The 25262-nt window shown below is 36.9% G+C and overlaps 1 protein-coding gene and 1 long non-coding RNA gene across 3 annotated transcripts in view; one reads left to right on the top strand and one right to left on the bottom strand.

The window, feature by feature from the left end:
* The window catches only part of LOC102395523, a 377402-nt gene that overhangs the window by 302504 nt on the left and 49636 nt on the right, over window positions 1-25262 (top strand). For both annotated transcript variants that reach the window (XM_044926869.2, XM_044926862.2), the window contains exon 18: window positions 6656-6815. In XM_044926869.2, coding sequence (XP_044782804.2) covers window positions 6656-6815 — 160 coding nt within the window. The remainder of the gene's footprint in view (window positions 1-6655; window positions 6816-25262) is intronic.
* Window positions 1-25262, bottom strand: part of LOC123328853 — an 86389-nt gene that overhangs the window by 32237 nt on the left and 28890 nt on the right. The gene's annotated exons all lie outside the window — the stretch shown is intronic.

The following is a 25262-nucleotide window of genomic DNA, read 5'->3' as shown; positions in this document are numbered from 1 at the left end:
CCTGCACTTAAAATCTTCATATAGAAAATGTTTATAGCAGCAAATTGACAGTAATTTAACTGCATTAAATCTTACCACCATTAAAAGGAAAAGATGAATGTTACATTAAACAAGCTTAAGAGAATGGTAAAGACTAGTTCTTGTTTAACAAGACAACTAGCAAATCATTCAAATGGCCAACCTAGAATCTCCAAGCATGGGAAGAACAGCAGTTGCGTTTCAAGATGGCACCAAGCCATATGGACCATCAGAGACACCGGGGGGGAGTTTTGCTTTTACACACATTTCTCAGTATCCAAGGAGAACTGGTTCCAGAACACCTGTGGATAAGATGTTCAAGTCCCAGACTTCCCTGCTCATCCAGTGGTTAAGACTCTATGCTTCCAGTTCAGAGAGCATGGGTTTGATCCCTGTTTGAGGAGCTAAGATACCACATGCCACTATATGGCCAAAGTTAAAAAAACCCAAAAAAATCCCCAAATGAAACATACAAAAAAGGATGCTCAAGCCCTAGTCAGCCCGCCATATCCTGGGATTCTACCTCCCAGGGTTCAACGAACTACAGAATGCAGAGTGTATAATGCCTTTGTGATACATCATAAGCTGAAGTCATGGATGCAAAAAGACAGGAAGGATGACTGAAAATGTATTGAAAAGAATCCATGTGTAAGCAGATCTGAACAATTCAAACCCATGTTGTTCAAGGGTCAACTGTGCTTAGAATTATCTCTAGATTATTTATAATACCAGATACTATGTAAATGCTATGTAAGTAGTTACTTGTGTACTACAAATTCAAGTTTTGCTTTTGGGAATTTTCTGGAATATTTTTTCAAAAATTTTCCAATCCCTGATTTCTTGAATATGTAGATGTAGAGTCTGCAGATACAGAAGGCTGACTGAATTTCCACTCTGTGATGAATGAAAAATAGCTGGGGAGGTGGGAAAACACAGGTATCATATTTGACAGAAAGAGTCAAAACATCTATTATGCTATTTGGAAACAATCAAGATAGAGGCAGTTATTTTTACTGAGGAGTCAGGTGATGGAATATAATGAACTCTGGAGTTAGTGCTGAATTTAATTTCTCTGATTCATTTTAACTGCTAAAAAGTCTTGTGATTGTTCATTTTTAAAAAAAGTTATTTCAGAGTTTTTCTCCTAGAAGAGACATCGGGATTTAGGTTCATTTATAACTCCATGATGCACAAAATCAATCAATAAAATTATTAAAATCAGTGTAAAAAAAAAAAAAAAAAAAAAAAAACCAGTCAGAGTAACTTTTTTGATTTTAATATGTTAATATGTAAATAACAGGATTAAAGTAAGGCTAAATAACACAATGTATGTATTATAACCATTATAACAGGAAAGCAATATGTTTAAATTTTATTATCAAGTGCATTTAAAGCACAAGATAATTTCCTAACCATTGAAACAAAATACTTAAAATTCTCCACTTTGTATAGAAATAATTTCCATGTGATCCTTAACTAGCTTGATAGTCCAGTTTATATCTTGGCATCTTGTATAAACTTACTTCTCTTATGGGTAGTTTATGAACACTGTGATGCTTTGGGATTCTTGATCTGGCCTACAGAATGTTAGTGGTACAATTTTGTCCTTAAACTGGTTCCACGAAACATGGTGTACCAAGTGTCTGCTAAGTCACAGGATAAATATGATATTTCCCCAAAATTTTAATTTTACTTAAAGATTTTCTTTCTTTCTTTCTTTTTTTTTTTGCCACACTATGTGACATGCAAGATCTTAGCTCCCCGACCAGGGATTGAACTCATACCCCCTGTAGTGGAAGCAAAGCATCCTAACAACTGGACTGCCAGGGAATTCCTAAATTTTACTTATACTTTTACAAAAACAAACATTATATTAAAACAAATATGTTGGTAAATTAGAGATAGAATACACATTTTCTCTTCTCTGAACTTAGAGGTAATTTGTGGAAAAGTTTTAAAAGTATTGGCTTAATTAATGTTTATAATTCAGCTAAATGTTACCAATGAAATATTAATGCTGTCACTTTATCAACATCACAATAGAAATGTGCTTTTCTAAATGAATACTTGGAGTTGGTTTTAAAAATGGGAACGTGGTGTATTACGTTGATTGATTTGCGGATATTGAAGAATTCTTGCATCCCTGGGATAAAGCCCACTTGGTCATGGTGTATGATCTTTTTAATGTGTTGTTGGATTCTGATTGCTAGAATTTTGTTAAGGATTTTTGCATCTATGTTCATCAGTGATATTGGCCTGTAGTTTTCTTTTTTTGTGGGATCTTTGTCAGGTTTTCGTATTAGGGTGATGGTGGCCTCATAGAATGAGTTTGGAAGTTTACCTTCCTCTGCAATTTTCTGGAAGAGTTTGAGTAGGATAGGTGTTAGCTCTTCTCTAAATTTTTGGTAGAATTCAGCTGTGAAGCCGTCTGGACCTGGGCTTTTGTTTGCTGGAAGATTTTTGATTACAGTTTCAATTTCCGTGCTTGTGATGGGTCTGTTAAGATTTTCTATTTCTTCCTGGTCGAGTTTTGGAAAGTTGTACTTTTCTAAGAATTTGTCCATTTCTTCCACGTTGTCCATTTTATTGGCATATAATTGTTGATAGTAGTCTCTTATGATCCTTTGTATTTCTGTGTTGTCTGTTGTGATCTCTCCATTTTCATTTCTGATTTGATTGATTTGATTTTTCTCCCTTTGTTTCTTGATGAGTCTGGCTAATGGTTTGTCAATTTTATTTATCCTTTCAAAGAACCAGCTTTTGGCTTTGTTGATTTTTGCTATGGTCTCTTTTGTTTCTTTTGCATTTATTTCTGCCCTAATTTTTAAGATTTCTTTCCTTCTACTAACCCTGGGGTTCTTCATTTCTTCCTTTTCTAGTTGCTTTAGGTGTAGGGTTAGGTTATTTATTTGACTTTTTTCTTGTTTCTTGAGGTATGCCTGTATTGCTATGAACTTTCCCCTTAGGACTGCTTTTAAAGTGTCCCATAGGTTTTGGGTTGTTGTGTTTTCATTTTCATTCGTTTCTATGCAAATTTTGATTTCTTTTTTGGTTTCTTCTGTGATTTGTTGGTTATTCAGCAGTGTGTTGTTCAGCCTCTGTATGTTGGAATTTTTAATAGTTTTTCTCCTGTAATTGAGATCTAATCTTACTGCATTGTGGTCAGAAAAGATGCTTGGAATGATTTCAATTTTTTTGAATTTACCAAGGCTAGCTTTATGGCCCAGGATGTGATCTATCCTGGAGAAGGTTCCATGTGCGCTTGAGAAAAAGGTGAAATTCATTGTTTTGGGATGAAATGTCCTATAGATATCAATTAGGTCTAACTGGTCCATTGTATCGTTTAAACTTTGTGTTTCCTTGTTAATTTTCTGTTTAGTTGATCTATCCATAGGTGTGAGTGGGGTATTAAAGTCTCCCACTATTATTGTGTTATTGTTAATTTCTCCTTTCATACTTGTTAGCGTTTGTCTTACATATTGCGGCGCTCCCGTGTTGGGTGCATATATATTTATAATTGTTATATCTTCTTCTTGGATTGATCCTTTGATCATTATGTAGTGACCATCTTTGTCTCTTTTCACAGCCTGTTTTAAAGTCTATTTTATCTGATATAAGTATTGCTACTCCTGCTTTCTTTTGGTCCCTATTTGCATGGAAAATCTTTTTCCAGCCCTTCACTTTCAGTCTGTATGTGTTCCCTGTTTTGAGGTGGGTCTCTTGTAGACAACATATGTAGGGGTCTTGTTTCAAATTGAAAAATAAAAACCAAATGATTATCTCAATAGATGCAGAGAAAGCCTTTGACAAAATTCAACATCCATTTATGATAAAAACACTCCAGAAAGCAGGAATAGAAGGAACATACCTCAACATAATAAAAGCTATATATGACAAACCCACAGCAAATATTATCCTCAATGGTGAAAAATTGAAAGCATTTCCTCTAAAGTCAGGAACAAGACAAGGGTGCCCACTTTCACCATTACTATTCAACATAGTTTTGGAAATTTTGGCCACAGCAATCAGAGCAGAAGAAGAAATAAAAGGAATCCAAATTGGAAAAGAAGAAGTAAAGCTCTCACTATTTGCAGATGACATGATCCTCTACATAGAAAACCCTAAAGACTCCACCAGAAAATTACTAGAACTAATCAATGATTATAGTAAAGTTGCAGGATATAAAATCAACACACAGAAATCCCTTGCATTCCTAAACACTAATAATGAGAAAACAGAAAGAGAAATTAAGGAAACAATTCCATTCACCATTGCAATGGAAAGAATAAAATACTTAGGAATATATCTACCTAAAGAAACTAAAGACCTATATATAGAAAACTATAAAACACTGGTGAAAGAAATCAAAGAGGACACTAATAGATGGAGAAATATACCATGTTCATGGATTGGAAGAATCAATATAGTGAAAATGAGTATACTACCCAAAGCAATCTATAGATTCAATGCAATCCCTATTAAGCTACCAACGGTATTCTTCACAGAGCTAGAACAAATAATTTCACAATTTGTATGGAAATACAAAAAACCTCGAATAGCCAAAGCGATCTTGAGAAACAAGAATGGAACTGGAGGAATCAACCTACCTGACTTCAGGCTCTATTACAAAGCCACAGTTATCAAGACAGTATGGTACTGGCACAAAGACAGAAATATTGATCAATGGAACAAAATAGAAAGCCCAGAGATAAATCCACGCACATATGGACACCTTATCTTTGACAAAGGAGGCAAGAATATACAATGGATTAAAGACAATCTCTTTAACAAGTGGTGCTGGGAAAACTGGTCAACTACTTGTAAAAGAATGAAACTAGAACACTTTCTAACACCGTACACAAAAATAAACTCAAAATGGATTAAAGATCTCAATGTAAGACCAGAAACTATAAAACTCCTAGAGGAGAACATAGGCAAAACACTTTCCGACATATATCACAGCAGGATCCTCTATGACCCACCTCCCAGAATATTGGAAATAAAAGCAAAAATAAACAAATGGGACCTAATTAAACTTAAAAGCTTCTCCACAACAAAGGAAACTATTAGCAAGGTGAAAAGGCAGCCTTCAGAATGGGAGAAAATAATAGCAAATGAAGCAACTGACAAACAACTAATCTCAAAAATATACAAGCAGCTCCTACAGCTCAACTCCAGAAAAATAAATGACCCAATCAAAAAATGGGCCAAAGAACTAAATAGACATTTCTCCAAAGAAGACATACAGATGGCTAACAAACACATGAAAAGATGCTCAACATCACTCATTATCAGAGAAATGCAAATCAAAACCACTATGAGGTACCATTTCACGCCAGTCAGAATGGCTGCGATCCAAAAGTCTACAAGCAATAAATGCTGGAGAGGGTGTGGAGAAAAGGGAACCCTCTTCCACTGTTGGTGGGAATGCAAACTAGTACAGCCACTATGGAGAACAGTGTGGAGATTCCTTAAAAAATTGGAAATAGAACTGCCTTATGATCCAGCAATCCCACTGCTGGGCATACACACTGAGGAAACCAGAATTGAAAGAAACACGTGTACCCCAATGTTCATCGCAGCACTGTTTATAATAGCCAGGACATGGAAGCAACCTAGATGCCCATCAGCAGATGAATGGATAAGAAAGCTGTGGTACATATACACAATGGAGTATTACTCAGCCATTAAAAAGAATACATTTGAATCAGTTTTAATGAGGTGGATGAAACTGGAGCCTATTATACAGAGTGAAGTAAGCCAGAAAGTAAAACACCAATACAGTATACTAACGCATATATATGGTATTTAGAAAGATGGTAACAATAACCCTGTGTACGAGACAGCAAAAGAGACACTGATGTATAGATCAGTCTTATGGACTCTGCAGGAGAGGGAGAGGGTGGGGAGATTTGGGAGAATGGCATTGAAACATGTATAATATCATGTATGAAACGAGTCGCCAGTCCAGGTTCGATGCACGATACTGGATGCTTGGGGCTGGTGCACTGGGACGACCCAGGGGAATGGTGTGTGGACTGGGGAGGGAGGGGAGTTCAGGATGGGGGCACGGGTGTACCTGTGGTGGATTCATTTCGATGTTTGGTGGAGCTAATACAATATTGTAAATTTTAAAAATAAAATAAAATTTTAAAAAAAGGGAACGGATTAAATGAGCAGTTCAACAGGTTAGACGTTTCACCAGACTTGTCCATTTATGGATTCATATCATAAAGCAAAACCTCTGTGCTAACTAAGCTGATGACATGGCTCTGAAACCAACTCCCTGAGGAAAAGTAAATCCCAGCTTAAATTTCCTTTGGCAATCCCTCAGATTTGAACTAATTTAGGCACTCATATACAAATTAGTGAATAAATATTTCTCATTTTTCAACAGTCTATAACTTAGACATTGTAAACTTCTAAGAGACAACTATAAAATCCCAAATTGTTTTTGGATTATGATATTTAGCAGAAAAAATTATTAAATCACAAACAAATAATTTCTGAAAATGAAGGGGGACTAGTGAATTAAATACATAGAAATTTATAAAAGAAAAAAATTATTTAACATTTTTTGGGAAAAAGCAAACAATTATTTTGGGAAAAAACAGATAAATGATTTTTTTTTTTTTAGATTGCACAATGATTCTTGGATATTAGACATATTTCAGCGCATCCACAGTGAAGAAAGCAAGTTTTTTATACCATATGATTTGGAGATTTCCAATCAGGAGCTAAGCTATATCATAAAAAGATCTGAGCAGTGGAGAGGACTCAATGGTGAGAGAAGGAAGGTGAGTTGGCTTGAAGTAGATTTGCATTTTCATTGCACAAAAGACACTCATTCTCTTAGCACACCAGCAAGTTGTTAAATTTCCTGTCATTGTTCTCGAAACCATTGACGATTGTATATGATTGCCACCACTGTACAAATCCTGCCACTCCATTGTATATTGATGATTTTTTTTTAATTAGTTGAATTGAGGAGAGACTACCATGTGGTCCGTATTTTCCAGCACTCTAATTTTCTTATAAAAATATTTGTTCACAACTGCTGTATATATATTGGGCAAAATGACACAAGGATTGTGAAGAATAAAAAAGAATGAGTTTCCACACATGACATGATCATCAGCTTTCATGTGACTTTGAGTGAATAGGAGGAGGGGAATAGTATTTCTGCCTTTTTGCTGTGATGCCTTTGTTAGCCAGTTCCCTAGATTAACTTCCTTCTTTTAGTATTAATCTCCTTGTGTTTTCATTGGCTCCCCCAGCCTCTTCTGGTTAATGTCAGTGTCTCCTAGGGCTCTGTACTGGTGTATTTTCCAGTGAATCAGTTCTCCACATCAGGTGGTCGAAGTATTGGAGCTTCAGCTTCAGCATCAGTCCTTCCAATGACTATCCAGGACTGATTTCCTTTAGGATGGACTGTTGGATCTCCTTGCAGTCCAAGGGACTCTCAAGAATCTTCTCCAACACCACAGTTCAAAAGCATCAATTCTTCTGTGCTCAGCCTTCTCTATAGTCCAACTCTCATATCCATACATGACTACTAGAAAAATAATAGCTTTGACTAGACAGACCTTTGTTGGCAAAGTAATGTCTCTGCTTTTTAATATGTTATCTAGGTTGGTCATAGTTTTTCTTCTGAGGAGCAAGTGTCTTTTAATTTCATGGCTGTAGTCATTATCTGCAGTGATTTTGGAGCCCCCCAAAATAAAGTCTGTCACTGTTTTCATTGTTTCCCCATCTATTTTCCATGACATGATGGGACTGCTTATTTAACAATTATACGCAGAGTACATCATGCGAAATGCCAGGCTGGATAAAGCACAAGCTGGAATTAAGATTGATGGAAGAAATATCAGTAACCTCAGATACGCAGATGATACCACCCTTATGGCAGATAGTGAAGAAGAACTAAAGAACCTCTTGATGAAAGTGAAAGAGGAGAGTGAAAAGTTGGCTTAAAACTCAACATTCAAAAAACTAAGATCATAGCATCCAGTCCCATCACTTCATGGCAAATGGATGGGGAAACAATGGAAACAGTGATAGACTTTATTTTCTTGGGCTCCAGAGTCACTGCAGATGGTGACTGCAGCCATGATATTAAAAGATGCCTTGCCCCTTGGAAGAAAAGCTATGAGCAACCTAGACTGCATATTAAAAAGCAGAGATGTTACTTTTCCAACAAAGGTCTATCTAGTCAAAGCTATGGTTTTTCCAGTGGTCATGTATAGATGTGAGAGTTGGACTATAAAGAAAGCTGAGCACTGAATAATTGATGCTTTTGAACTGTGATGTTGGAAAAGACTCCTGAGAGTCCCTTGGATTGCAAGGAGATCCAACCAGTCCATCCTAGAGGAAATCAGTCCTGAATATTCATTGGAAGGATTGATGCTGAAGCTGAAGCTCCAATATTTTGGCCACCTAATGTGAAGAGCTGACTCATTAGAAAAGACCCTGATGCTGGGAAAGATTGAAGGCAGGAGGAGAAGGGGGAAACAGAGGATAAGATGGTTGGATGGCATCACCAACACGATGAACATGAGTTTGAGGAAGCTCTGGGAGTTGGTGATGGATGGGGAAGCCTGGCCTGCTGCAGTCCATGAAGTTGCAAAGAGTCTGGCATGACTGAGCGACTGAACTGATGATGCGACCGGATGCCATGATCTTAATTTTTTGAATGTTGAGTTTTAAGGCCACTTTTTAACTCTCCTCTTTCCCTTTCATCAAGAGGCTCTTTAGTTCATCTTCGCTTTCTGCCATAAGGGTGATGTCATCTGCATATCTGAGGTTATTGGTATTTCTCCCAGCAATCTTGATTCTAGCCTGTGCTTCATCCAGCCTGGCATACAACTACTCAAGTACCACTTGGCAAAGTAATTATTCTCGTGGACTGTTTCAGTGTTTTCTTTGTGGAGCCTGCCAGGGGGGACCAACTCCTTTTTGCTAAAATTACCTGTTTTACTTGATCCTTCCAGCATCTAAGAATTAACTTTCCATGTGTCCTTTCTCTTTAGACTAAAATCTTCTTGTGTAGTAAAGCGATATTTTCTCCAACTTTCTCTCCTCAATCTCTAACAGGTTCTGCAGAATATAGTACATTTTTATTGTCTATTTGTTCAATACATAAAAGAAAGTGTGCATGAACCACTGAATTATTAAACATATTTAAGTTAAGTCACTCGTTCAGTCATGTCCGACTCCTTGTGACCCCATGGACTGTAGCCCACCAGGATCCTCCATCCATGGGATTCTCCAGGCAAGAATACTGGAGTGGGTTGCCATTTCCTTCTCCAGGGGACCTTCCTGACCCAGGGATCGAACCCAGGTCTCCCACATTGCAGGCAGACTAAACATATTTAGTCTCCCCATATAATAAATATAAAATTACCCCATTCTGTTCTCTACTTGATAGAAACCTGAACATTTGTTTTAAAAAAAAATTCCACATGGGTTTACTAATAATATACTCCATATGTCTTGAATTCTGTTAATTTAATAATTAGTTTAACATTACAGCAGACATTTTGAGACCACTGTCATTGACTTTACCATATATTCATTTTTACTTTACCACATATACATTTTGGTTTCTTCTTTAAATCCTTGACTAACAGTGTGCTTTTTAAAAGGCCAAAGTGGCTGAAAATTAAGTGAAGTGTACTTTCTCTCTAGTATAATTTCAAACTGTCTGGGGTAGGTAGAGTTCATTTTATTTCCTCATTCAGTTTCACAATATGGAAGTTCAGGAATTTGGAAGCCATCTAATGTTGAGGATCAAAACGATTTGAGTTGAACAAGAGATTTCAGAGGAAAACAGAAAGTTATTTTATTACTTATTATTTTCATTTTAGTTAAAAAAGAGAAATAGAATTAAAGAGGGAGAGTTGGGCAAAGATGGGAAGAAGAAAAAGAAGGAAAAGAAGAGGGGAGTGAGGAAGGGAGGGGGAAATAAACAAATGTTTAGGTGCTGGAAGGGAAATTAAAGGAGATGGAAAAATTCTTAAATTCTTTAAAATTAATATTGATGTCTTTCTTTGTTAAATGTCTTAGCTGACACATGATGGACAAGAGTAGAACTCAGGAAGAGTGTCACTGGAGGTCTGAGTCCATCATGCTGACTGCATGCACAGTCAAATGGACCAGAGAAGAGACAATTTGATTACATGTAACAACAGTAAACACTTTCATCAAAGACATTTGTATCTTAAGTAAATTATTTTGGCTTAGATTCTGTTGGGCCATTAAGAGAAGTTAAGACATCAAGCTAAATTGCTGCTGTACCTTTCATGACATAGACACAGCATGCATCAGTGATGAGACTCATAGAGATGTTTATGCAAATTGTTTGAAAATCTGTAGAGCACCTGTTATTTTCTGGGTGGGGGGGGGAGGTTACATTTGCTAGGTACGCAGAAACATTGACAAAGTTGAATGGACAGACATATATATTTTATTTATCTCACCTCTTCCTGACCTGGTATTTGTGCCATGAAGCCTTTCTCTTCATTATGACTAATTCTTGTGTGTTATTGTTCTTAACCTGTGTTATGTTTGCTTGCTTAGTTTATTTCAATAGAGAAGCAAGGTAGCCCTGTTGAATAATTGATATACTAATTTCAAGATGTTATACCAGTTTAATTGAGAGCAATCATCTATAGTCTAAAATGCTAAATTAAGAGTGGAATGGACATTTTAATATAAAAGTATTTCATGTAAGTAGTCTAGAATTCTTGTGCTTTAAAAATTTGATCTAGAGTCTTTGCCATCATGTTAGCTATTAAGCACGTGCTTCTCATTTTTATGCTCTGGATTAAAAATTGCCACATAAATGGACACTTTATAATATGGTTAATTTCCTTTTATTAAATTGATAAATGCAAAAGCAGAGAACACATTTAAAGTATGATGAGAATTTAGGATTATTGCATTTTATAATTTTTATGTTGTTCATACATATAATTTGTCATTTGTGCAAAGACAGCCAGATGATAATTTCAAAGTATTTTAGCCATTTTTTTTTGAGAAGAAAAAGGTCACTTTCAGTAGTCAGAAAAGACATCATTCTATTAAACTAATTTGCCTACATGCAAATTTTGTCATTTTTACCTCATTAACTATTTATCATGGAGTAAAAAAAATATATATTCATGGAGGGGCAGCTCCCAGCCTGATGGAGCTGGAGCTAATATTTTGCAACTCTAATGATTTTTTGCATCCTTAATTAGATAGCATAAGGTTGATATGATTAGGTCAGGATGTAGTGTTTTTCATTAAAATACATTTTAGAAGCTGTATTCATAATCTGCCCTTGCAATTAAATAATGAGCCTATGAATTTAATATTATCGACCCAATTATTATCCCATGCAAACATATACCTTTAATAAATTTGTGCCGTAGGACCTTCATTAGCAACAGAAGAAATGATATTTCTAGGTACATAGATTGAATGGCTATGGTTCAACTTATATAATAGTTTTAACCATATTGAGAAGCAAAACTTCCATACGTAGGAATTTAATTCCAAAGTGTGCCTTACTATTTGTTGAAGACTAATTTACATTGTAATTATTTTATTAAAGAAACTACCACTTTAAAAGGGGCTGTTGAAGTTCATGAAAGTAGCAGGATGCCAGGCAGAGATAGAGAGTTAGGTCGGTTGTGCATCGGGAGACGATGGAGTGTATGTACACAGAGAGATGACCCGATCAAACAGAGAGATGGGAAAGCATGACAGCTGAAGTGTCTGTTCTTGAGTGCTGCATTATCTGGGAACTAATTATATGCAATTAATGAAGATGAATATTCTTGTTGTCTGTTAGAATAGTTTTCATTAATGGTTGCCTATACAATGGAAATGGCTCACCAGGTAAAGAAGCTACCTGCAGAAAGGCGAGTTGGATCTCTGGGGTGGGAAGATCCCCTGGAAAAGGAAATGGCAATCCACTCCAGTATTTTTGCCTGGAGAATCCTATGATCAGAGGAGCCTGGTGTGCTACAGTCCATAGGGTGGCAAGACTCAGATACGACTGAGCAATTAAGCACACACATACAATGGAAATATGTAAGATACATTGAGAAGAAGCTGCCCACTTCTTATAATGAATGCATACATACAGGGAATCACACACACTTAGAAACACACAGGATAAGAATCGTGTTCCTTATCTTTGTGGAAGAGTTGCAATTTATCCACTACTTTTGTGTAGGGACCACAAATGAGTTGTTTAGTTCATTCTTCATGAAATTCTATTCTTAAGGTCTATACATTTTATAATTTTTAATAAATTTAATAATTTTATAAGTTATGTTTAGTATAAATAATAATACAAACATATAAATTATTATAAATTTATTCATTATATTATTTATAATTAAATAAAATATTTAATGATTTTAATGAATAAAATTTATGATTTAATTAATAATTATAACTGTAAATTTAATGTGAATTTAATTATAATTTATATTTATAATCATAAATAAATTATAATTATTATAGATTCTATACAATTTATAATAAAAGAAGATGATTAAGAGACGCTGAACCTACAGTTACTGATGAACTATGTACACAGGGAGGTGAAACTAAGAATGGTTATCAGTATAGCAAATTGCGAGTATCGTGTCATGCATGTTATGACTGCCATGTTTTCCTATAGGTATTACTCAGTTCTGCTTGGGGAATACAGCCAGGGATGGGGGGCAAAGCTTTGACCCAGGTCATAAATTGTAAAGTGGCAGTACACCGAAAAACTGGAAGTATGTTGATGGGGATTTGAAGTGGAGGCACTTGATTTTTCCATGCAAGTCTATATTGAGAATTGGTCCTTGCAATTAAACAATGAGCCCGTGAGTTGAATATTTTCAACCCAATTATCTCTTAGAAAAAGGACACAGTGAGTTGAGGTATAGTGATAGAAAATACCAAGCAAGTCTGAAAACTGAAAGCAGTTTGTTTTGGCTGGAACAAAGATCAGAAGGACAGAAAAGGAGAGAGATCAACCTGGAGAGGTAGACTGGAAACTAGGAATGTGCACAATAGACTATACGTTTATTAATACCATGGGTAGTAGAAAGCCATTGAAAGTTTTAGTAAAAAGAAGTAACTCATTTGGTTAAGACTTTGAGTTGCCTTTGCACTGACTTTTATACAACTGCTTATTTTAGAGCTCTATCTAATACTTCTGCCTCTTGGAAAATAAATAGTTTAATGCACTCTAATTCACACTTCTATTTTCCAACAGTATTATTCATGAGAGGTCTAAATGGTCCATGATGTCCTCTGTCCGATTCAATTCCATACTCACTCATGGATTGTGTTCTTGTGTCATCACATGTTCAGCGTCCTGACCTGTAGCTGAGGGACAAATCCAAGTCTTTGAGCACTTTACAAGCTTGGTGGGGACTTGAAAGTAGGTGAGGGTAAAAAACAAGCTATATTGCTGCTGCTGCTAAGTCGCTTCGGTCGTGTCCGACTCTGTGCGACCCCATAGATGGCAGCCCATCAGGCTCTCCCGTCCCTGGGATTCTCCAGGCAAGAACACTGGAGTGGGTTGCCATTTCCTTCTCCAATGCATGAAAGTGAAAAGGGAAAGTGAAGTCGCTCAGCCGTGTCCGACTCTTAGCGACCCCATGGACTGCAGCCTACCAGGCTCCTCCGTCCATGAGATTTTCCAGGCAAGAGTACTGGAGTGGGGTGCCATTGCCTTCTCCGAACAAGCTATATTGGAGCCAGCCAAATATGAAATTAGGGATGTCAAGTGGAAGTGGAAACCAGGAATCAAACTGAATCCAGAATGGTGGGTGACAGAGTGGTGACTAATGAAGAAGCCTTGAATCTTGTTGGTTTCAAGCACAAACAGGCTTTTTTGAGTCTAGGAGGTGGGGAGTAGGGCCTGACTCAATGGGAGCTGAAGAGCATCCTCACGCCTGAAAGCAGGAGAAAAAAAGGGTGGGCTCTGAAATCATTTACATGTGACATTCTGGTCCCCAACTGAGATCCCAGCAAACTTCGGTACCCATGGGAGCCCCAACTTCCAAGCATCTGAAAGGCTTTTTGCACTAAGTGTCAGGCACCAAATTAAGTATCCACAATGAAAAATAAGCATCTTAGGCTCCAAAATAGAATCCTTAGTGAAAGAGACACACACAGCAATGAGAAGAGTAGATGACCTGGACTTTGATGGGGAGTCAGAGTACTGGGTGCCCAAAGCATTGCTGCTTTCGGAAAAATGTTATTTTTCTTTCTTTCTTTCTGTTAAGAATGTCTCTTAGGGACTTGAGCGAATATAGCTTACAAGTATGCCTAAATTATCTTAAATAAACAGGCTTCTGCTCAGTAATAAAATATCTATTCTGAACTCCATCTCCAGGGGTATTTTCTTCTTGCATCGAGCAAATTCCAAGTTCCAAAGAAGCATGAAGACAGTTATCTTTTAAAGGTTTTAATATAAATGTGGACTATAATTAGAACTACCCATATCATATAAATTCCAATTCTTGTGTAATAAAAAGATTAGTATTGATTTAATTTGAAAGTATAAACCTTAGCTACAGTTTGACATGTATGTATATAAATCACATATATATGTGTACATATATATATTCATGTATATATATATATATACATGAGGATGATTTTTAAAAATGTATATGACAACTGATATTTCTCTTTGGCTTTGTTTTTAAATCATAGTAAGCAAGGGGCAGAGGAAAAGTGCTCTGTGTTAGTATGGTGGTTTGGTTAATTGATAGACATTTCTCCCTTGATCTTTTTTTATCTCTGAACTTCTGGGATGTTTGTTTCTAACTTACCCAATAAATATATTGTTAAACTTTTGAAAGGTCATTTGAGCATGGAGAGATTGATCTCTTCCATAAAATGAAAATGATAGATAAAGACGAAAGAAAGAAATAATGAGAGCTTTCTGAAGATTCCTCAAATGTTTGTGCTTTAAGATAGACAGACTTATTTACATTTTGCTAAGTACTTTCTCCCTTGATTCTAAAATCATTTCTATTTGAAGTGAAGTGTAATCCATATGTTTTTGATTCATTAACACTTAATTTGTTAGCCTCCCTTTACTAGAGTGCTATATAGCAGCCTTTTCATCTTTTTTATAAGCTTATGTTCCTCAGACACAGGAAATCAAGTTTTTCTAAGAGTAAACAAGCTTCAACTCAAAGGGACATGAGAGAGTTAAAGCACCTATTAGCTTTGAACTACTTCTGTACTCAGTATGCAAATTTCTTCTTTCCCAGTCCCTGTGAATCCGATACATTTGTCATTAAACTGAGACACAATACACGGCTTCCTGTTTTCTAACTTACTACATTTTCCAACTATCTTACTCTAATTTCTCTTCATGATAAAGCAGCCAACCGCTAACATATTAATGAAGAAGTCATTAGTGATCATTATTTAATTGCCATATTAGTATTTATTCTTATTAATAATGCAGGAGCTACTTATCTTTTAACAATTATGTGGTGGGAAATTAAATTTCATGTAAAGTGTTAAACAATGTCATTTTCTTTTATCTTCAGAAGTATAATGTTCTTTACCAGGAAAATGAAAATCAAATACTTTTTCACATTTTAGTGTTTTTTAAGAAACAAGTTTTCCAATATTACTTGCATTAGTACAGGCTTTAGTGAAACTATTAATAAAATGTAACTCCATCAGAATACAAATAGTATTGCTATAAAATAGCAAAATAGTCTTTGCTATTCCTACTTGTTCCTGTTAGATATTTTGTTTTTATAGGGTGTTCTCTGGATTTTAACAGTCACAAGGCTCAGATAAACTAGTATCGCAAAAATGTCACCACAGCATTGCTGCTTGTTCAGACAAATCATCTGTTTGACTGTGAACACTTGCATTTTGGTAGATCACAGATAATTAAAAAAAATAATTCTTAGAATCTAAGTAAGATTTTCGTAAGAATGAAAGGAGCAAATAAATAGCTATTCCTGTGAGTCAGTCCCTAATGTCAAGCAGTTTACAAGCTGGTTCATTTAATTCTCAAAGCAAACATAAGGGGTTGTCATTGCTCTCATTTTACAGGTGAGAAAACTGAGACTCAGAGAGATGAGGTAATTTTATCCATCCATTCACTGGTTCACCACTTTTTTATTGATTATCTTTTTAGGAAGTACGCACTTTTCTTAGGAGCAAGCGAAAGTAAGATAAAACGGTATCTCTTCCCTTGCGGTCCAGTAAGGAAGATAAATAAAGTGAAAATGTAATAATGATACAGTAAGATATGGGAATAATAGAGCTATTTGCTGGATAGTATTGTGGGACCTTGAACAAAGATAGTCTTGACCCATTTGAAAGGGGCATTGAAGACCTAATACTGTAGAAGACGTTTGAGATAGGGATTAAGATGGAGAGTAGTCCAAGGACAAATTGATCACCAAAAGAAAGGATGATGCAAGCAGGGGATAAAAAGTTATGATATTTTGGAGCACAGAAAAACTTTAGCAAATACAGGCAATAGGGAGCAGTAACACTGGATAAACAGGCAAGAAATAGACTCATACTGTTTTAGTGTCTCTCTTCCTATGTCCATTCCAAAACCACCATTCCGAGTAATTCAACACGAACTGGTAGAAACATGACCCATGAAAGGCTGTAAAGTGAAGTCACAAGTTACAAAGGCACACATAAAATTGTCCAAGGGGTGATATCTTTTGTTGATCTTTGTGCTTTTTATAAATTTCCTATTAGTTTTCATGGTTGTTTTCACAACTAAGGGAAAAAAAAAAAAAAAAGACCTATAAAGGTTCTCTTTGAAAGGAAGAAGCACAATTTAAAATCCTTTACAAGCCACCATCTTGTACCATTCAGGAACATCCATTCTGCAGAAAGAATATGCAAGGAACAAAACCAGCTATTCAGTTTATGCTCAGAAACAGGGGTTTCGGCCATGACGGTCTGTCTGCTTCATCGTGGCCTTATGATCTATCTTCAGACAGAGAGGAAAGAAAATGCCAGACAGCATCAGCGCTGTAAGAACACTAGGTCCACGTTTACAGCGTGTCTCTTGGTCCATTCTGAGGAATATCTTTCCAGGCTTGGTGAAACTTGCACGGTGCTTCCTTTGGTGGCAGAACCCGGTGACACTTGGTTTCTCCTGATGCGATTCGGTGGGTGGTTTCTCCGGGTCCACGTTGCCTCCTTTCCAATTAGGAATGCAGTTTGGTTTCCACCGTCACTGCCAGCAGCCGCGGTTGTGCTGTGCCTTGATTAGGTTCTAAAACACAGCTAAGCTGCTGTGACTGCCCCTGCTGTACTTTTGGCAGCATCAGCGCCGCAATGCGGGCTCCAAGTGACGCACACGCGTCAACACGTAGCTCCTGCTTTCCAGGCTGGTCCCGTGGCCTCTTCTCAGGCAAGCCAGCGGGAAAGCGCTCATTGTCACTCTGCAACCTGTCACCAGGTTGATCTATTACTCAGCCCTTTGCTTTAGAAAGCTGCTTATTTTTAATTTCTTGCTATGAAAGGCATATTTCTGGGTATTTTTTTTTTTTGGCAAATATTTCATGATTTATCAAAGTCTGTCTTTTCTGAAGGTTGGATCATTCTAGATTGCCTTTGAACCTATTTTTTTTTTCTTTTCTTTTTTTCCTTCATATTTGCTGATATTCCTTTTCAGGCCTCTTCTAATTATCTCTAGTCACATATAAAATTGTGTACAATAAGCTTTTTTTTTCTTTAGGATGAAATGAGATAATTTTTTTAAAACAAAAAATACAATTTTAAATAAATCTTCAGATTTTGAAAAAAATATGGAATTTTTATAGTTTTAGATATTGCAAAGTCTGAAGGGAAAGAAAGACAAGAGAATCTAAGTAAGGAAACTACTCTTTGTGAAGAGGGAATGGGTTCCAAACTCTGGAAAGTCTTCTTGGGAAAACAGTCACAATCTAATCAATAACAGTGACCCTGAGACATGCCCCATGCACATTGCTTCACATCGTACCATTTCTTTGTATCATGTATTACCAAAGGAATTTTTTTAATATGCAAACCAAACTGTACTTGTTGATAATTTCTTTTAATGTGTAGACCCTTTAAAAAAATCCATCTTTCTCATCTCTTAATTTCCATCTTATGCCATATTGCTCTAGGAATAAGCCAAAACTCCTTTTACAGGAGTTCTTCCGCATCCCTTAAAATATAGCTAAGAACTTCACAGTGGTCAGCAGACCAAACCATAATATGATAAACAAAGGGTTAAGTGATGAAAATCTTATTTCATTGTTTTAAAATATGTTTGCTCTTTAAAGTGGGTAAAATACAGTTTAAAATATTTATTAAGATGCAATTTACATACCTTCATGCCCACTCATTTAAAGTGCCCAGATCAGTGTTCCCGCTCACGTTTACAGAGAAACCTAATTTCAGAATATTTTCATCACCTCAAATACTATCATGGAAATGGAAACGTTGATTTAAAAATAGAGCTCATAGAACTTGAGATTGCTGGGAATATAGATATGTGTATATATATATATATGGATATAGATATTTTTTTTTCTATTTTGGATTCCAGTTTAAGGAACAAAGTTCCAGGTACTTAAGGTGTACAGGGGAGATCTGGGTTGATTCTACAACATTCAACCTTATATAACCCTCTTGGTACCTGGATATTTGTTTTTCCTCAGATATACACTTAACATTTCTAGCTCTAGGCTTTTGCCATCTTTGGTTCTTCTCTTGTTTGGCTGGATGCCAAGGCTTGATAAGCAGGAGTCACTCTCCTATAAATTCCTACGAGTTTTCAGGTAGATTCCATGGTGACAAAATGCTGTTCCCTCATCTCTTTTAAGAAATCAAACTACTGCCTAGAATACTTGGATTCTCAGAATTTAGAAGTAACTCCATATGTACACATAATCTATATTCTCTTTTGTAATACGAAAATCCAAGCATTCTTTCTTTCTTTCCCCTTAAGATTTTTTTTAAGGCATTTTAGAGCAGCATAGACTGGAGGATTTTGACCCTCAAGGTTCAATTATAAATGCCAAAAAACGTTATTAATAGTACTAGATTTTGTCTTCTCTTGAGCCTCATACAATGCTGATGATAGTCTATTGTTGCATACCATGCCACCACGTAAGGAGAATTGACATTACAGATCATCAGGGCTGCAAAGTAATTGGTTCTGTTACTATAACAGTGCTTTTCTGAGAATCATTTTATTTGCTATAGCTTCAGGATCATTCCAAATATCAAAATTTTGTTAGGATTTTTTTTTCTTTTCCTAGAGAAATGTAGAACAATTTGTCTTGTAACAGACGTATTCACTATGTGTAAATGATGGTGGAGATGGACACAGTGAGTAGTTGAATATCATCTTCTTCATCACCACACCTGGAAGGGAGTTGTTCTTTTCTGCAATCCTTAAACAGATAAACTATTTCCCCCGAGTCCAAGAAGAGTTGTGAAGGAACATTGCACTTTACTGAAAATTTTGCCACAATTCAGGAAAGCTTCATTGTCATAAACTAATGTAGTTGATCATCTTCAAGATGGGTTTCCCATGTTCAGGAATAAGTACTGCATCTTTTTTTGTCTTCTTTTTTTCTCAGTTTCTCTTAGATCCTTCGTGTCTATCAAGAAATCTGCTGAGAATTCACTGAAGGAAAGTCTGTCACCTAGGGGCTGGCATAAATAGAAGTGAACCTGCAGAGTTTCTGCCCCATTTGCAGTGCTAATTACTTTTGGTTCTTGTTGGCAGGACATGCTGCATATACTATATCGGTACCCTGACTTAGCTTACAGTGTAATTCATTTGCCTACTCTTCACCAAGAAGAATTCATATCCCATGTAAGCTCTGCAAATAAAATATGACATTCAATTGTTCAGGAGAGTAGCATATAAACACCATCATTTCTCAAGTTTGTTGTTTTGTTTTGGTATAAGGATGTGTGCGTGCCCGCTCAGTTGTGTCCGACTCTTTGCGACCCTATGGGATTTTCCCAGCAAGAATACTGGAGTGGGCTGCCATTTCCTCCTCCAAGGGATCTTCCTGACCCAGGGATAGAAGCTGCATCTCTTGAGTCTCCTTCATTGCAGGCAAATTTTTTACTCCTGAGCTATGGGGGAAGCCCTGTAGGGATATGGGGTCCCTACTGCTGCTGCTGCTGCTAAGTCGCCTCAGTCGTGTCCGACTCTGTGCGACCCCATAGATGGCAGCCCACCAGGCTCCCCCGTCCCTGGGATTCTCCAGGCAAGAACACTGGAGTGGGTTGCCATTTCCTTCTCCAGTGCATGAAAGTGAAAAGTGAAAGTGGCGTTGCTCAGTCGTGTCCGATTCTTAGCGACCCCATGGACTGCAGCCCACCAGGTTCCCCTGTCCACGGGATTTTCCAGGCAAGAGTACTGGAGTGGGGTGCCATTGCCACCAAATAAATTCATGTCTATTTTATGTATTGAATTCACAGAGAAGGTAAATCACCTCTTCTCTGCATGAATCAATATCAGAGAAAAGTTTAACACAATTCACCTAACAGTTTAGGTAGTGTTAATCTTTCCTTCCCTCCTCTCTTCCTTCTTTGTTTTCTTCATTCCCTCCTTTTGTCTCTTCCTTTCTGTCCTCATTCTTTGAAACATTCTGTACATAGCCACTTTCTTATTGTTGGGCAGAAACCAAAGATATAACACAAAACCCTCATGGATAAGCCCTGTGTAAGCCAGTCTACTATGATGGTGTTGGTAACGGCTACTCTTTCTTTGAAATGATCCTGTCAACCACTACTATTCCCCGTTTTCGATATTCAGGAAAATTGCCATGAGTAAATTTTTAAAGAGGAATATCATAAAGAAACATGATAGCAGTAGCTAAACAATTGAACTGAAGCACTTTTTATTGACTGCATCTTCCAACCTCCAGACTTAGCCAAAGCTGTCATTGCTGAATATGCACTACAATGGTGGAAGAGGCCTTTGTATTTAAATTTTTTAAGCCTAACCATTATGAGTTTATTGGCTTCACAAATGATAGTCTGTTCAAATTGGATTTTTATTAATAGATCTATCAAAAGGGGAATAAATATGATTTTCATGTGTTTAAAAAACACAGAGACACTCAGTGTTTCTTTATGTGATTCTTCTATGTTTTTTATGAAGTGTTCCCCAGCCCCAACTAAATTTATACTTGCATCCCAGTGATTAATGAAGTACAACAAATTTTGCTGTTAGGTAATTAGAATGAAAGGGAATGTTTATACCTGCCTTGATTCTGGGTGAAGAATCATCTTATGTTGTAAGACCGTTATACAAATATATAGATGAGACTATTGTTTAAAAAGTCAGAGTTTGGACAGATGATCATAAGAAAACAAAAGTTCTCTAGAGAAGGATATATCTTTTCCTTGGCTTGTTTGTTATTATTTTTAACCCCAAAGATTTTACTTCTATGATCAAAGAGTTCTTTAAATATCCTTGAAAATATAATCAAGTTGTAGATTTTCACTGAAAATATTAAAAGGAAGAGAGTATATCATGTTAGCATCATACATTAGGATCTTTAACATATTGTCAGAATTATTTTGTTTGTTCCTTAGAGAAGCTCTGAGGTAATAAGATCAGACAACTTCACAGGTGAGGGAAATGAGTGAGACAGCAAGCTGACTTGTCCATCATAATAAACGTCACATCCAGGGCTAAAATCTGGAGTGTTTCACCAGGCATGATCTTTGCAAGTATCAGAATGTTTCAGGAAAGGGATGAAAACTTCCCGAATAAGAATATTTTTGTCTTTTACATTTTTAGCAAATAATGTATAAATAGGCTATATACCACTTTGCCCTCAATATGTAATTTAGAAATGATAAATGGAGAGAAATGAACCTCTATGAGATGTTCAACCCAGGAATCTCAGCTTATCTGCCAAGACATCGAGAGTCAAGAGTTAGGGAATGAGTTTTTCTGTTTTTTATTCTATGCCAACTCAGAATTGCAGTATTATTCTGCAAACTCTGATTGTGCATAGGGCCTGCTTCTACTGGTAAGATCTAGTAAAGGAACACTTGGAAGATCTTAATGAAGTCTTTAGGAAGGAAGACTTTTCCAGATCATAGAAGACCACTTAAAGTCCAGAATTCAGAAACATATTTTTTACCTGAATCCTGTAATTCTAATGGATAAAGATTTCAAAGTCATATTAATACTTCATGTATCTCAACATATTTAGGTAGATGACAATAATAAAGATATCTTCCTGAAACAAAATGTCTTAGAAAGTAGACTAAAATATGTTATTTTGCTCACAAAGAGCTAATGATAAGACTGAGACCTGATACTAAAAGAATGGCCAATTCTGTGTGAAGTAAGAAAATCAATCCAAGCAGTTACTGGGCTTCACTGTCATCATTCAAACAGATTCACTGTCTGGACAAGTACATCAGCCCAACAAGTAAGACATTGGAAGGGAACACATCTCACAAAACAGACTTGAGAATCTAAGCAGTAGACGGTAGATCCTTTCTCTCTTGGCCTCTCTTTCAAGATTCTCTTGGGTTGGTGAAGAAAAACGTGTAGCATAAAAATGTAGTGGGTTGGTTTCAAGGCCCAAGGAAGAAATAGCCATGAAAATGCATGCTGAAGGACTTCCCTGATGGTGGAAGACTTCATGCTTCCACTGCAGGGGGCAGGGTTTGGTCTCTGGTCAGAGAACCAAGATTCTGCATGCCACACCTTGTGGCCAAAAGATTTTTAAAAATTGCTTGTAGATTCAATATGTGCACTTTACCCCACTTCTGAGCAGGAGACACCACTAATTCCCCCCTTTTATATGTTGTTCAGTTTCTCAGTTGTGTCCAACTGTTTGGGACCCCATGGACCGCAGCACGCCAGGCTTCTCTGTCCTTCACCATCTCCCAGAGTTTGCTCAAACTCATGTCCATTGAGTCAGTGATGCCATCCAACCATCGCATCCTCTGTCATCCCCTCCTTCTCCTGCCTTCAGTCTTTCCCAGCATCAGGGTCTTTTGCAATGAGTCGACCATTTGCATCAGGTAGCCAAAGTTTTGGAGCTTCAGCTTCAGCATCAGTCCTTCCAATGAATATTGAAGGTATAAATGTATATAAAATATCACAATTGTCATCCCTTAAGTGGTTTCCCTCACCCCATATTGTTCAAGGTTTTTAGAGTATTTACAGACATCACATGGTTATTTATTTGTTTGTTTTGCCACAACCAGTGATTTCCTGGCCAAAGGTCTTTGAATTTCTCTCCCCTGAATCTTCTTATTTCTCCTGCTGTTTCTTTACCATGACAACACATCTCTCTCACTGCTCTCTCTCTCTCTCTCTCTCACACACACACACACACACACACACACACACACTCGGCCCCTTTGAGTGAGTGTTCCCTCCTTCTCTCCCCCTTTATACTGTCTCCTTAATTCCACTCAGTATAAATCACTGCATAAGGTATAGGACTGAAGACTTGGGAGCCCCAAACCCCTGCTGTTAAGCACAGGTTTATAGACTTGTTATTTTCATTACTGCTTTATAAATGACAGTGTTTGAAGCAATGTGTAGGTTAAGTAAGAGAACACCAAGGATTTCCATTGCTTGGATGTTTGGAAGCTATGGTCTTGAAAAGCACATGTGAGAAAAACCATACTTGAAAGAAATTAGCACAGCTTTCAAGATTCAATTTGAATTTAAGGACACTTCACTGCAAGCGTAGATGACAATGTTGTAAGTCTGTATATTACTGAATTTTGAGCAAGAAGTTGAAGTCCTGACATAGTAGGTTGAAAAGAACTGGTGCAAAAAGGAGAAAGAACATTTTCAGACTTAGTTTAGAATTTGTGTCTATGTTTCGGCTTTCTTGCTTATTTATCACTAAATCACATGTATTTTCTTTTATTGAATGGCAATATTCTCTTAAAGGAAGAAGGAAAATTACTTAATTTTTATAATTCGTGATTGTGGACTCTCTTGGATATCTCCTTTAAGCCATTTGATATAAATGAATGTGACTGTGAATATCACCATTTATATTATAAGATATATCTAGGGCGTATTGTATTACTTCCTTTTACAAAGTTTAGTATTTAACCTAGAATGCTTTTATATCCTCCGATTAAAGAATGTCTTCTTTAGCTAAGGGCCTCCCAGGTGACTCAGCGGTAAAGAATCTGTGGCCAATACAGGAGATGCAGGTTCGATCCCTGGGTCAGGAAGATCCTCTGGAGAAGGAAGTGGCGACCCACTCCAGTATTCTTACCTAGAAAATCCCATCGACAGAAGAACCTGAGGGGCTACAGTCCATGGGATCATAAGGAATCGGACACAACTTAGCGATTAAACAAAAACAACTTCAGCTAATTCTATACAAGTGCTTTTCTGGGTCCTGGCATATTTATTAACACAGTACTGCCACTCATCTCCTACTGCTTCCGCTGCCACTGAAAATAGCTTAATAATAAGTGCCTTCACATATATAATTTTAATGAATTGCTGTAACTTTTATTTTCCTATTCGATGATCATACAAAGACTTAAGAGACGCTCTGAGATTTGAACAGTGTCTAGTAAAAGGCAGAGTGAAAGTGAAAGTTGCTCAGTCGTGTCGGACTCTGCAACCCCATGGACTATACAGTCCATGGAATTCTCCAGGCCAGAATACTGGAGTGGGTAGACTTTCCCTTCTCCAGGGGATCTTCCCAACCCAGGGACTGAAGCCAGGTCTCCCACAGAAAAAGGCAAAACCTGGGATGAAACTTGGATCTTTTGGTTTTAGCACCTATGTTCTCTCTCTTCTCTTCACAGTTATTTGAATTCAATAATAATAATGTATAACATTATTTTTTCACTAAAGAAATGGGGACAGAGGTTGCTAGTTTGTTGCATATGATACAATTAAAAAGTATTAATTTTTTAAATTAGATGTTAAGGATAATTTGTTTTATTTTTAAAATCTTATTTGTTTACTTATTTACTTGTGGCTGTGCTGGGTCTTTGTTTCTCTAGTTGTGGTGCACGGGCCTCTCTTGCAATGGAGCATGGGCTCTAGAATGTGCGGGCTTCCGTAGCCAAGGCTCCCGGGCTCCAGAGCACAGGCTCAGTAGATGTGGATCATGGGCTTAGTTGCTCTGTGGCATGTGGGATCTTCCCAGACCAGGGATCGAATCCATGTCTCCTACACTGGCAGGTGAATTCTTTACCACTGAGCCACCAGGGAAGCCCCAGGATGATTTTGA

This window comes from Bubalus bubalis, chromosome 2 (genome assembly GCF_019923935.1).
Source record: "Bubalus bubalis isolate 160015118507 breed Murrah chromosome 2, NDDB_SH_1, whole genome shotgun sequence".
NCBI lineage: Eukaryota > Metazoa > Chordata > Mammalia > Artiodactyla > Bovidae > Bubalus > Bubalus bubalis.
The sequence above is the reverse complement of the archived record's forward strand: the minus strand, read 5'-3'. Positions and strand labels throughout refer to the sequence as shown.